The following is a 13,615-nucleotide window of genomic DNA, read 5'->3' as shown; positions in this document are numbered from 1 at the left end:
TATGCATGGAAGTTAAATCCATTTCTACCCCTTTTCAAGTCATAACAATTTGTGATATCCTCTGTGTATCCTTTGTCCCAAGTTACAGCTAAATGAGCTCAGACTCTTGTGAGAGCAGATCATTTGGTCTCTCCCAGACACCAGCTCCCCAAAACAGACATTAGACACCCAGTTTTCACCTCAAATAATGCAATTCCAGTTAAGATAACAGTTGGTCCCAACTGTATTTTGGTAAAGGTCTAATACTGTCAGGACAAAATTAAAAAGGAAAGGACAGAGCCCGGCCGGTCACAAACACCTACAGTTCTCATACACAGAGAATTCAACAAGTCCATTTTTATTGAGCACTGGAATTAAAAAAAGGTAACAGCACTTGGTTGATTTGGAACTAAAAATCCAGACTTGTTTTTACTTATGGATCACTCAGAACAACGTGGGTAAAAGCACCCCAGGGGGGAAGGTGTAGCCCTTCTTGTTCACTCTCTGCTCCGGAGGGATGGAGGTTCCAGAAGCTACAGCTGCACCAAACACAAAGTTCTTCTGACTGAAGAACCCCAGTGAGGTGGAGGGGTTGGTGCCCCAGGCATTGGGGTTGGATGCCCCAAGTATCATCTCCTGGCCAAGGGCTGCTCTCCCCGTGCCCACAGAGCTCTGCACCCCGCTGTCCCCACACACCTCTGAGTTGTCCCCAGCTGGCCTCACACCAGCACAGCACAGGGAGGATTGAGCAAAGGTCACAATGTTTTTCCTGACTGATATTTGAAAACATTTGCAATTTCATACAAACAACCTTCCAAGCAGGGCAAACATTTGGTTTAATTCCCCCTAAACCCCAAGGCTGAAGACCCTGATGGTCCATATCAAGAGGCTGACAGGGAGTGCTGATTCCCACCAACATATCCAGCCCCATCCATCACTCCAGGCCTTCCCTGGAAATACAATGTAGGAAGTATTCTGAAAAACTGCTGAGGTGTCCACTTCAATCCCAACTTCAACCTCAGCTCCAGAAAGATGTTTATAATTATTGTGTTGGTTGCAACAGATTAAATTAGCTAAAATTAGCACACCACTGGCACAAGAGTTAGTGTGGAGTTGTAGGGAAGAGAGGTGAAAACAAGTATTTTTAAGGAAGGCATCTTGGATAATGGTGTCCCCCTCCCCAGATCTCAGCAAAACATTTCATCCATCTCTGCTGGGGTCAGTGGCAATACCAGTAAGAGGATCCACTGTGAACTGGTGCTGGCCTCCTCCTCTCAGCAGCACTGGACACTCAGGCTGTACTTGGAATAGAGAAAAAGAAAAAAATTGTGACTATTTCAGCTTCTCACTGGCTGCTCCAGGGATTAAACCAGGACCTGCTTGGATTAGGGTAGAGGAGGAGAGAGCTGTACTTTTCAGATAATTCTTTTTATGGAATTCTCCATTTTAAAACCAAGTGGGACTAAGCAAAAAAAGAAAATTTCCTCTCTTGTGACATGATCAGCTAAAAGTAGGAGAAATTCACAGGAGAACCTTTGCTGGCTTCAGTCACATCCTCGAGCTCGTGAGTGTTTGCAGCCCTTTTAGCAACCCTGCTCCTTCTCCCGGGAAACTGCCACCAGGGAACCAGGGAGCTCCAGCAATTCCCTGCAAGTCAGAACGGGACAGGAATTTATTTCTAGCACAGTTTGCCTCCAAGTGTTGGTTTCTATTAGCACTAAAATGTCCTGAGAGTAAGAAATTCCCTTCCACATCCTGCCAGCTCCTCGTTCCGTGACCGGTTCTAATCACTTCCCACTGCAGAGTGAGGTGTTGCACCTGAGAGGAGGTGGCATGAGATGCAGCCCTACTGCTGGTTTTCCCACCACAGGGCCGGGTGAAAAGCTTTGCAGCTCTCCCAAAAGGCAGGCAAGGAGCACTGTCCCCACACAAGGCAGGGAAATGACCGGATTCTGCAGCTAAAAGTCAGTCAGTAACGTAAAGTCACCTGAATGACACGTTTATTGGACGAGTCAGAAAGAAACCCTGAGTTACCAAGCTGGAGAACAAAGTTAAATTAAAAAAAAACAAAGGATGGTTTTGTTCAGAGGTTCCTGCTGACAGGAAAGGAAACCCCCAAAATGGTAAAAGCAGCAGCCAGAGCCAGCCCAAAGCCTCGGCTTTGCCAAGGAGAAGGTTCTGTTGTCGTCCCCACCTGCCCAGGTGACAAACTCCCATCTGGTGATGGGAGAAAACAGAGATGGGAGGGCAGAGGGAAGGAAGGAGCCAAACCTAGCAGGTGTTCTGGACAGGTGAAGCATCTAAGGGAGGGTTTGGAAAACCCTGGTTTATTTTGTTCAGAGAACTGAACTGCTGGCTGGGCTGGGGGAGTGTAAGAGAGAGGGAGAAACAGAGGCTGGAAAATCAACCTCACGTGGAACACACACACAGAAAGTGAAAGGGAGGGAAGTCCTTTAAGGACAAGAGCACTGCTGGCTGGGAGGCTGCAGGGTCGGCTTTGGGAAGGGCATCCAAAGGTTCAAGGAGGGAAAAACCCCAAAGCCTAACCCCCAAATGTGGTACAGTCTTCCAGCTGCAGTGGAGCTGGAGAGGAACAATTCCAAGAAATGCTGTAGCAACAACAAATACCAGGCCCTACACAGGGAAGGGTGAAATCAGAGCTGCTTTTTAGTGCCACTTGACATCAGTTATACATTCTAGTTCTCATATACACGGATGTCTTTAAAAATTGACGATTTACACTTCAAAAAAGTTTTACAGTGAAGTTCTCTCGGCGAAGATCAGTCCACACGAGGAGGAGCCAGTCTTTCAGGAGCAGGAAGGCACTTGGCCTTTTGAGAGCAAGCCTCCAAGGGAGCTCCAGTGCAGATACTGACTGTCCCCTGTCCCCATCTTCCACAGGTGTGCAAAATCCAGTGTGTGCCTGCACCGTGTGGCTGCAGCCCAGCCCAGCCCGGCTTCACAGGGTGGTGGAGGGAAGTTTCTTCACCCGCCTCTGTGCCAGGATGGAGGATTCAATGGGCTTCAGCTGAGGGCCTGGCTTGGAGCTGTTCAGTGCAGAGTACGTGGCAGCCATTGCACCCTTGGAGAAAGGGAGGAGAGAGGTAATTGAAGTGTAGAAATCATGTAGGTGTAGAGGAGCTATTTCAGACTCGTGGCTTTACAAGATTCAGCCAAACCCACAAACAAAGCCAGAAGCATCTTTCTTATTTCTTTAAATCTCCCTCCTGCACTGATATGCTGTTCAAGAACCTCCCTTTTTTACCTCCCCACAAACCCAGCTTGTCTGTATTCCCTCCCCTGCCCCACACCTCTCCAACCTGCCATCCTGCTTTCCCACCCCACCACTGCCCGACCTGGACCTTTCCCAAGGTACATGAGGGACCAGCAGAAGGCTCAGCCCAGACTTTGTACCTTTACAAGCTGAATGTCCTGGTGATTGAGCTGGCTCTGGGGTAAGCTGTCCTTCTGGGTTATCCACGGGTGCTGCAGGACCTGCTTGGCTGTGAGACGCTGGTGAGGATCTACGTGGAGCATCTTTGATACCAAATCCTAAGGGCATTGTTTGGAAAAGTCAGACTTTAGAAGATTTCATGCTTTAAATGCAAAAATACCACCTGTCTGCCCCCAAATTAGGTTTTAAATTCAGAGGCCAAGTTTAAAATCCCCAGACATCAAACTCTTTTTGTATGAAATGTGTTTTTGGCAGGCCTGGGAGGTATAACACAGCAGCAAACCCCACAAGGGTCAGGCACGAGGTTGGTTTTCCATGCAAATATTCACAGCCAGAACTGAAATAAAGCTGCTGTGTGGAAGGCAGACATGGGGGAGAAGCTACACTGCTGGTTTTCTTCTCTCTCTTGTGTCCTCCCTCCCCAGCCTGCTCTAAACTTGCCTCACTGCAACTGGCCTTGATTGACCCCAATGAATGTAACACAAATATCAACCCCTACCTTGGCCATGTCAGAAATAGTGTCCCAATTGCCTCCACTGATGGAGAACTTCCCCCCACCTATCCGGGTCAGGATCTCTTCTGGAGTGTCACTGGGACCGTTTGCAAAGGGAGTGCAGCTGGGGAGAGAGGAGAGAGCACTGGATTTACTGGCCTGGGACACAGGTAGGGAGCACCACTGGGCAGCAGTGACTGAGGAGAGTCCTGCTGCCAGTGCAGAGCAGGGGGGTCCCAGCCCCAGCCCTGCCTTCCAGTGGGACAGAGCCACTTACCCAGCGAGCATCGTGTACAGGAGAACCCCCAGGCTCCAGATGTCACAGCCCTCGTCGTAGCCCTGGCGTTTCAGTACCTGAGCAGAACAAAGGGAAAGTGTGTTTTGTTCTTGTCGCTGAGCTCATTTCAGAACAGGGGGCTTGACCTGGGTGCAGTCCATGTGCAAAGCATCCAGAGCCCAACAGAACAGAAAAGTCTTGGACCGAAGATCAGGATTCAAATCGGACTTTGGTTTCATGGAGCAGAGGAACCCCTCAGGCAGATCAAGAAAGAAGCCCTGTTCCAGTGTGGTGACACTGCATGTGTGCTCCCATGCCATGCTGGCTCTCCTTCTTTCTTCCTCACCAAGATAACTGAGTGGAAAATCATCCCACCTCTTTTAACAAGTCACTTAATGAGGAAGGGAAGCAGCCTAGGAAATCACTGGGATTTTACAGTCTCAGTACCCTAAGCAGACCTCTCATGAGGGCAGTGTAGGTTGGAGGACTGCCCTGTAACTGCACTTGGGATCTCCTATTTGTTCCTTATTACAAGCTGGATCTCTGTAGTTCCCTTTTCCAGGGCAGGCTGGAGTTGGGAATGGGGCAGATCCACTGTGCCAAGAGGGAGAACAGGGACAAGGGGGCTGCCAGAGGGTCTCAGGTCAGCACTTACCTCAGGTGCCACAAAGTTGGCTGTATAGCAGGGAGTCATGAGCAGCCCATTCTCAGCCCTCAGCTGCTTGGCAAAGCCAAAGTCACAAATCCGAATGCTCTCAGGATTTCCCAACTTATCCACATAGAGAATGTTGCTGGGTTTCAGGTCCCTGTGAACCACCTGTGGAGCAAAGAAAGGGCCACACCCCAGGTAGATAAAGGTCTGAAAGCTGCCCGAGGACACTCAACCCCTGCTCTGGTCCCACATCTGCTTTGCCAAGAGAGCAACACCAGCAAGAAATAATTGTCCTGACGGGCAGAGTTACTCCCTGGAGGAGAGGGAGCACAGTGTAATGCCAGAGAATTCCCAGGAAGACCGTACTCACCCCTTGGGAATGCAGATACTCCACTGTTTTACAGATCATGTGCAGGACTGAACTGGCTTCCCTCTCTGAGAAAAACTTCTGTCTGAGGATTTTATCCAGCAGCTCCCCTCCCCTCATCAGCTCAGTCACCAGGTACACGAACTTCCCGTCGTCGTACACCTTCCAAAGCAAACGTGGAGAGGGCATTAACCAAAAAGTGCTTCCGGAGCTTCCCTTTTGTGCTTCTACCACCAAGAAGCAGAGATCAGCAGAGGTGGCTCTGGGGGTGCTTCCCCACCCCAGAACCATGGAATATCCTGAGTTGGAAGAGACCCACAGGGATCATCAAAGTCCAACTCCTGGCCCTACACAAGACAACTCCAAGAATCTCACCCTGTCACTGAGAGTGTTGCCCAAACACTCCTTGAGCTCTGGCAGCCTTGGGGCCATGCCCACTGCCCTGGGGAGCCTGTTCAGTGCCAACCACCCTCTGGGGGAAGAACCTTTTCATAACAGAGACAGAGCGACACATCGAGCTGGGCTGTTGGGCCACCCGTGCTGGAGCTGAAATCTGCTCCCTGAGCAGCCTGCACTTCCTAGACCAAAACACAGGGAAGTCATTCAAGCCACACTCACGTCTTTCAAGGTGATGATGTTTGGATGCTGCCCGTACCGCAGCAGGATTTCTATTTCCTCAGAAGGGTCTCGCTTGCTCTTGTCAATCATCTGCAGGAGTAGGGAGAAGCAGGATTAGTCATAACAGGGTGAGAAGGGGGCCAGGACAAAGCACACAAGCTGAGTTTGGGGTCTTGCAGAGCTCCTGTGCCATATCTGCTCTCCTGCTCTCTGTAGCAGCTGGAGAAGGGGAAGTTGTGTTCCTAATCCCCAAAGTTTTATGCCTGTTGTATTTGTTAAGATCTGGTGTAGCCACAGCTTTGCAAGCAAAGGTGAGATGCTCTCCTCCCTCTGAGGGAAGAGAATGCTGCTCCCTGCTATTCCTGGGGAAGTGCAGGTACATGCACAGGAGCACAGAAATTGTCCTTTTAGGCCCTACACGAGCAGGGAAAGCGATTTCACTCCTGGATGTTATTTTGCTCTTCGTGGGATGAGCAGAAATAGAATCACAGAATGGTTTGGGTTGGGAGGGACCTTAAGGAACATCTAGACCAGGCTGCTCCAAGCCCTGTCCAACCTGGCCTCGAACACTTCCAGGGATGGGGCAGCCATAGCTTCTCTGTGGGCAAAAATCTATCAGGGGAGCTCAGTTCCGAGGGCAGGGCTCTGACCTTGACTGCGTATTCCATGTTGGTGGCTTTGTGGATGCAGCGTTTGCACACGGAGTAGGAGCCGACGCCGATCACCTCCTTCACCACGTACCCGTCGCTGAACTGGACGTTCTTGCCGTGCAGCTGCTGCAGGAGCAGAAAGGAGAGATGAGCTGTGAGGGTTCAGGGAAGGGTTTGTGCAATGTGATGAGTTAACTGGCAGAGCTGGCAGACTGTCTGCTACATCCCACAGCTTCTCCTCCCGGCTGGGAGAGGGAGGAGAAGAGAACAAGGCAGATATAGGTCAGTGGGATAACACTGTCTGCTCTGAGCGTGGTGTGTTTGGGTGGCACCTTCAACCCACAGGCATTTACAGACCCCCACCAGCACAGATCCACGTGGGGAGAGGAAAAGCCACAGCCCTGTGTTTTCCTGCCAACCTGTGCACAGTGTGACAGTCAATGGAAATGAAAGAAAAACAGGATGCAAGAATTCCAAACAGACACCGCCTCGGGCTTCCTGTCAGAGCTGCTCTGGGCGGCACAGACCTGGGGTATCTCTGCGTTTTCAAAGAGTTGTTCCAGTGTCTCCATCTCTTACCTGCACAACCGAATGCAGGGGTGGCTGGGCAGGTTTCACCTTGCCATCCTCCATCAGTCCGGTCGCCACGAAACTGAAGCCTCGGAAGAGCTGGTGGGCCCCTGCACTGGGGGGGACACCTGGGGAATCTGCAACAGGAGTGGAAACACAGCTTGAAGAAGGCTGGTTCTGCAAGCCTTCCCCTCGCTCCCAGGAGCTGTGGCTGATGCTGAGTTTATTCCAAACAAGAGCCACACCAGCAGCACCCAGCTTACCCCTAACACCCCACAGAGAATCATGGAGTCATCCAGGTTGGAAAAGCCCTCTAAGATCAGTGAGTCCAACCATTCCCCCAGCACTGCCAAGGCCGCTGCTAAACCGTGGCCCCAAGTGCCACATCCACATGTCTTTTAAATGCCTCCAGGGATGGTGACTCCACCACTGCCCTGGGCAGCTGTGCCAGGGTTTGACAACCCTTTCCATGAAGCAGTTTTCTTTAATATTCAACCTAAACCTCCCATGGCACAACTTGAGGCCATTTCCTCTAGTTTTACTTCTGAGAAGAGCCCGACATCTCTATGGCTGGGCCGCCCTCTCAGTGCTGGAACCATCTGAGCTGGCAGCACCAGCCCGAGGCAAACCCTGCCCTGCAGGCACCAGATGCTCTGCGGTGTTAAATATTAAACCACAGAGCATCACCTCACACAGGAAGCTCTGGCTTTTGTGTGAAGTCACACAAACCTTTCGGCGTGCGCGACGTAAATTCTGTGTCAAAGTAGAAGGTGTCGTCTGGCTGGCCCACTGCAGGCTTGAAGGGGGGCTTGATTTCCCTGCGGTACAGCTTCTGCAAAACACAGAGAGTGCTCTGACGGGTGCACCCTTCCAGAGGGTGCAAAGGCTGGCAAGGAAAGAGATTTTGTGAAACTCCCTGGCTTAGCATTTAGCTACAGCTCAGCAGCCTGAGAGAGGACTTCTCGGCTGGTGGGTTGCTTTTGAGTCAGTTTGTGGAGAAATATTACGAGTTGCATCATATATTAAATCAAGAAAATAAGTGTTCTATAGGCAACTTGCCCCCACTCCAAGTGCAGCATCCATAAAGTATTTTGCTTGACAGGCTCTCCCACCTCCTCCTAACTCCCATTAGGGCTTTGCTGACACGTATCTCCCCAGGGATGGCCAGAGGAGATGCATTAGGAGGACATTCATATCCCAGAACTCCCACAAGTGCCTTTTTAAATTGCTTCCTGAAGCAAAAATTGGAAATAAGCTTTACTGGCATTGCTGGAGGGTCAGTCTAGCAGCTTGCAGGGACCTTGGAAGTATTAGGAGTGATCTTCAAATCCCTTACCGAGTAAGGGAAAACAGGGAAGAAACAAAACTGTGTGGCAAAGTAGGGAGTTGGCCAGAAGCAGTTGGGAAGTGCCAGTTCAGTGCTTGCCCTGATTTCCTCGCCAGGAACGTTTCCCTGATTCCTTCCCACTTAGTGCATGACAAACCTTGTGCCAAACCCCAATTAAAACCTGGTGCTTCTCTGCTGACAGATGAGTAAATTCGATCTGAGGTGAGGTGACAGGCAACCCGAGTATGGAACAGTTCTGTGACAAACAGAATTTCAGTTTCGGGAAGGATTATTGGAATGGATGGGGACAGGGGCTGGTGGCTCTCCCGTGGCTGCTCAAGCACCATGACCACGCTGTTCCTGCTGCCAGAAGTGAATTGCTGGCGCTGAATGGTGAAGAAATCTGCTTCCATGTTTCCAGTACTCACGTTCCAGTCAATGGTGGAGTAGAAAGGATGGCGCTTGATCTCTTCTGCCCCATCTGGTCCAGAACCTGCAAGATGCACCACGGAGCACGTTGCACTAAACCCCTGACAAGGTGAGGGTGACACAACACAGCCAGGGGTGATGGAGAACTTGGCTGCAACTAACCATTAACTGAGCACAAGTGTGAACACGCTGCTGACCCAGGAGGGTGAGAGAGGCCCCGATAGGGCATCAGGTGTATTTAGAAGGAAACAAAACATTTGTCTTACCTAATCTGTTGGCTGGATTCCTCTTGAACAGGGCTCTCAGGAGGCTCTGCGCCTCAGCACTCAGGAACTGTGGCATGCCCAGCTTCGCTCTGGGGAGGAAGTTTTGCAATCAGCTGCAGGTTTAAAGAAGTCAAGCCACAAGCTGACTGCAGCACCTCCACCCCCAAAAAGCACAGTCATCCCCTTGGCATTTACACTGCACCCTTCTAACTAACTGTTGGTAGGAAACCTCTTGCCAAATAACGCCATTAAATTGCAAGAGCCCCCAGATTGCAACACGGCTCAAAGAGCAGCACCTCCTATGCAGGCAGGAGAGAGAAACTCCTCTTACTTGAGGATGAGGGTCATGGTCTCCTTACGGTCCTTCCCCTGGAAGGGCAGCGCACCGGTGAGCATCTCAAACTGGGAGGGAAAGAGAAAAAGGGGGGGGGATCATGTTTGGGCAAGGATGAGGGTTGCACAGATCTCACTGCCCCTTCATCTGCTCGTGAAAAGCTTGAGGGATCCCAAGCCTGGCTCTAACAGAGCTCACAGGCATCGTGTTTTCTCAGGAGGAGCTTCGGATCACAAGGTTTGTGTAGTGGGAACACGTTCGGGCCAGCGCCGGCTCCTGTGGGAGCCCTGGGATTCAGCAGCTGCCAGATGGTGGCACCAGATCTGCACAGACACCCACATCCCGGCGCTGGGGTGGACACGGACACCCCCACATCCCAGAGCTCACCGGGACAGCCCCCTCGGGAGCGCTGCCTCCCACGGGAAACCCACCCAGCTCCTGGCTGGGTGCCAGGACAGCCCCTTACGGAGCCCTTTGGGGAGGGTGGGGAACACCCCAGGTCAGCAGGTCTGGCAGACACACAGACCCGTGTCCGGGTGTTCCAGAGCTGGAGCAGCTGCTCCTCCCAGTGCCCGCAGACTCTGGCTGGGTACCTACCATCAGGACCCCGTAGGACCACCAGTCAGCGCTGTGGGAGTGGCCCTGGCGATTCACCACCTCTGGGGCCATGTACTCCACTGTCCCACAGAAGGAATAGGCCTTCTTCTCGTGGTCTATGGCCTCCTTACTCAAGCCAAAATCTACATGAGAGAAAGCCCGTCAGCACACACCCCCATGTGCCCTGAGCAGTCACACAAGGAGCTCCGTACTTCAAGAACCGACCTTGCAGGAGCCCAAGGCCTTGTGGAGTCCCTCACCTGTGAGTTTGATGTGCCCTTCTTCATCCAAGAGGATGCTACAGCGGGAATGGAAAAAACAAGTTGTTACAGTCTGCAGTGAGGGCTGGTGAGAACAAGCACAGCAGTGGATGGTCTGAGGTGCTGCCAAAATCCGGAGGAGAAAGTTATCTGTCCCTTCTCCCAGTGCTTTAAGCTCCATCACCAAGACATAAGAGGGACCAGGAGCAGCTCCCTTCTCTCTACATCCTCAGCTTCACATGGAACAAATGACCCACACAGGTTGCACTTGCTCTGATCCCCACATACCCCAGGCAAGGAGAACCAAGCCATGCAGAGGCCCAGCCTGGTGCCTCCTTCCCCCAGAGGCTCTCAAACTGCTTAAAGCTGGAGCCCAGAGGCTGCCAAGGATTGCTGTTCACACACGTGGTGCACATATGCTGCCTCCTGGCCACAACCACTGATCTGAGGACAGGCAGCCTTGGATTGGCACTACCACCTCCCATCTGCCTGGCCCTGGGCCATCCTCCAGCCCTGCCTGTGTGGAGGGCTGGCTACAGGCTCGGGGCTGGATGCAGGACTGGGATCCCTGGCTCAGCTGGGCCACACGTACTTCTCTGGTTTGAGATCCCTGTATATGATCCCCAGGCTGTGCAAATGGTCCAGTCCCAGCGCCAGCTCCGCCAGGTAGAACTTCACGTCCTCCTCGGTGAACATGACCTGCAGGGAGGGACAGGGAGAGGAGAGGTGCTGGGGTCACAGCGCCAGCAGTGAGACCCTTCACGTCCATGTTGCCCCCTCCTGCTGTTTCTAAGTTTCCCAGAGTTCGTCCCCCATCCTAAAGTATCCATTCCTGGAATGACAGAATGGTTTGGGTTGGACAGAGACACCTTCCACTAGCCCAGGTTGCTCCAAGCCCTGTCCAACCTGGCCTTGGATACTTCCAGGGATGGGGCAGCCACAACTTCTCTGGGCAACCTGTGCCAGGGCCTCCCCACCCTCACAGGGAACAATTTCTTCTCAACATCTAGTATAAATCTCCCCTCTTTTAGTTTTTGTTATTAACATGATTCCCAGCAGAAGCTGCTGCAGAGGTGAGACCTGCTGCCTGTGCTGCTGCTTTCCTGCCAGAACACAGGATTCCCAAAACACCCTCTCCCATTGCCAGCTGTGGACTAGCAGCAGGTTGCAGGTTGTTTCCACCCCTCTCAAGGGTGAGTCCTTTCTCCAGGCCATTAAGCACAGATGAACTGGGAGCCTCAGCAACCCACCGAGATGCCAGAGCATACCCACCTCTTTGGAAAGCCGAGTAAAAAGGTCACCTCCTCTGAGGAAATCCAAGATGAGGTACAGCTTCCCCTCTGTCTGGAATGCTGAAACACAAGCCAGAGTGGGAATCAGACCCCTCCACTGAGGGAAGGCTCTGTGGTGTTCCATTAATCACTTAAATCCCAGTGGCTCCAGCTGGGCAGATGCCCTGCGTGGTTACTGGGTTAAACGCAGGTAGGGCTGATATCTGAGGTAAAGGAGATGGCCTGTCTGTGCTGCTGAAATGGGAGCTCACCACAGCACTCTGGCACTGCAGAATATCCTCCTTTCATGGGGGTCTGGTTCCCTTCCAGCCCTACAGAAAGGGCTGTTTTCCCAGGAGAGGCACTGATCACTTCACAGCGAACAAAGCTGACTCTAGCTTGACTAGTTAACTCTGCTTTCTCAGTTTCTCCTGATTTAATGTTTTAATCCCAAGGATTTGATGTTTCAACCTCTTCTCCTGGTCTGTTCTCTGTTCCCCATTCAATAGCTGGAGCGGGCACAGGACCACAGACCCTTCCAGGAAAGGATTTGTGTTAAGGGGATTGCATTTAAAAGCAAAGAGTCTGTTAGAGCCTGCAGCCCCTCTCCCAGCATCCCAAACAGCCCCACACTCACCATAGTGGAGTTTCACCACAAAGGGATGGTTCACATCAGCCAGGATGTCCCTTTCTATCTTTGTCCTTAGTCGATCACGCACTGTGGGAAGACAGGAACAGCTCAGACACAGAAAAAGCCTCTGAGTACCCCAGTCTTGTCCTCAACCTTAAGCCCTTGAGCACCAAGCAGCTTGAGCCAAGGATCTGTTGCAGATGGAGAGAAAAGGAGGATGTTTGGCTGGGATAAAGATGCTCCTCTTTTACCTAAACCACCCCAGGACTGCTGTGACATTTCCCCAGCGCTCTTTAAGTCAGGGAGGGTCAGAGCATCACAGTAAGAGTCTCCTTCCTACCTTTCAGTGTCGCCTTCTTAAGCACTTTCATAGCATAGAGGTGGTTGCTGTCTGGTGGTGTTATTTTTCTCACCAAGAAAACCTGAGGCAGAAGAACAACACATTCAGCAAGCACTAAACACTGGCAGTAGGAGCTGGATGCCTCCCGAAGTGGCAGACCTCACAGTAACCCTAAAAACCAGCTGTGCCTCCTGTGAAACCCCATGGGGTTTTCAGGGAAGTGCTGTGTGTGGACTCCTCTCACTCCCCACCTCCAGCCACTGCAGCATTTGTGTTTTCATACTGCACTTCCCTCCTCTTGCCTTCCACACCTCTTACTCACTCCTGCAGCTCCCATGGGGCTCTGGCTGATGCCTGGGAGCTGTGACTGGAAGCACTGATGCTTCAATGTACCACAAATCCTGCTGGTTTGTCAGTCAGATCAACTCCTTATTATTCAGGTCCTGCATCCTCTGGATTTTTGCCTCCTTCTTTTCCCTGGTGTCTCATTCTACCTGGTTTTAGGCAGCTTCAAAAACACACCACCTGCAAGTGGTGGCCTTGGCAGTGTTACTGGTTGGACTGGATGATCTCAGAGGTCTTTTCCAACCCCAATGATTCTCTGATTCTACAAAGCCACTGCTGCATTTGCCCAGGAAACAGCACACAGTCCTGTCCCCACTGTCAGCTGATAACTGATTGACATGAAGCTGATTTAATGTGCCAGCAGATGGTCTGTAAGAGACTGGATTATTTACATGCTGAAATAGATAAGAGTTACAGGCTACTTCCTTCCTGCTTCACAGAAGGGAAACTGGACCATAAACAGGGGCTAGAACCAGTTCCTGGCACACAGTTCTGAGAAGGGAGGAACATGCCTGAGCCCTTCAAGCCCTCAGTTTGACTGACAGTTTGGCAGGCAGCTGAAGAGCTGCAGGAGGCCCTTCTGCCCTGTGTGACACCTGCGTTCACGAGCAGGACGTTCCTGCTCTCCTCCTGACCATCTGCAAAAGGAATTACAGGGCAATTTGGACATTCAGGCTGGCCCTTAGGAAAGGCATCACTACAGTCACCTTCCAGGTTACAAGCACCCATTTGCTCAGTTGGGCTCATCCATCAGA

At 51.7% G+C, this 13,615-nt stretch overlaps 1 protein-coding gene across 3 annotated transcripts in view; it reads right to left on the bottom strand.

Annotated features, from left to right (window-relative positions):
• Positions 1-316: 316 nt before the first annotated feature.
• The window catches only part of RPS6KA1 (ribosomal protein S6 kinase A1), a 39,715-nt gene continuing 26,416 nt past the window's right edge, over positions 317-13,615 (bottom strand). For all 3 annotated transcript variants that reach the window (XM_064635037.1, XM_064635039.1, XM_064635038.1), the window contains 19 exons: positions 12,516-12,597; positions 12,182-12,262; positions 11,546-11,625; positions 10,866-10,972; positions 10,274-10,311; positions 10,014-10,156; positions 9,414-9,484; positions 9,083-9,171; positions 8,816-8,880; positions 7,790-7,892; positions 7,070-7,197; positions 6,491-6,616; positions 5,841-5,930; positions 5,226-5,384; positions 4,859-5,020; positions 4,204-4,280; positions 3,933-4,050; positions 3,394-3,531; positions 317-3,061 (listed from right to left, as the gene is read on the bottom strand). In XM_064635037.1, the coding sequence (XP_064491107.1) occupies positions 2,939-3,061; positions 3,394-3,531; positions 3,933-4,050; positions 4,204-4,280; positions 4,859-5,020; positions 5,226-5,384; positions 5,841-5,930; positions 6,491-6,616; positions 7,070-7,197; positions 7,790-7,892; positions 8,816-8,880; positions 9,083-9,171; positions 9,414-9,484; positions 10,014-10,156; positions 10,274-10,311; positions 10,866-10,972; positions 11,546-11,625; positions 12,182-12,262; positions 12,516-12,597 (1,980 nt within the window). In that variant the 3' untranslated portion in view covers positions 317-2,938. The remainder of the gene's footprint in view (positions 3,062-3,393; positions 3,532-3,932; positions 4,051-4,203; positions 4,281-4,858; positions 5,021-5,225; positions 5,385-5,840; positions 5,931-6,490; positions 6,617-7,069; positions 7,198-7,789; positions 7,893-8,815; positions 8,881-9,082; positions 9,172-9,413; positions 9,485-10,013; positions 10,157-10,273; positions 10,312-10,865; positions 10,973-11,545; positions 11,626-12,181; positions 12,263-12,515; positions 12,598-13,615) is intronic.

Source organism: Pseudopipra pipra, chromosome 24, assembly GCF_036250125.1.
Source record: "Pseudopipra pipra isolate bDixPip1 chromosome 24, bDixPip1.hap1, whole genome shotgun sequence".
Taxonomy (NCBI): Eukaryota; Metazoa; Chordata; class Aves; order Passeriformes; family Pipridae; genus Pseudopipra; species Pseudopipra pipra.
The sequence above is the reverse complement of the archived record's forward strand: the minus strand, read 5'-3'. Positions and strand labels throughout refer to the sequence as shown.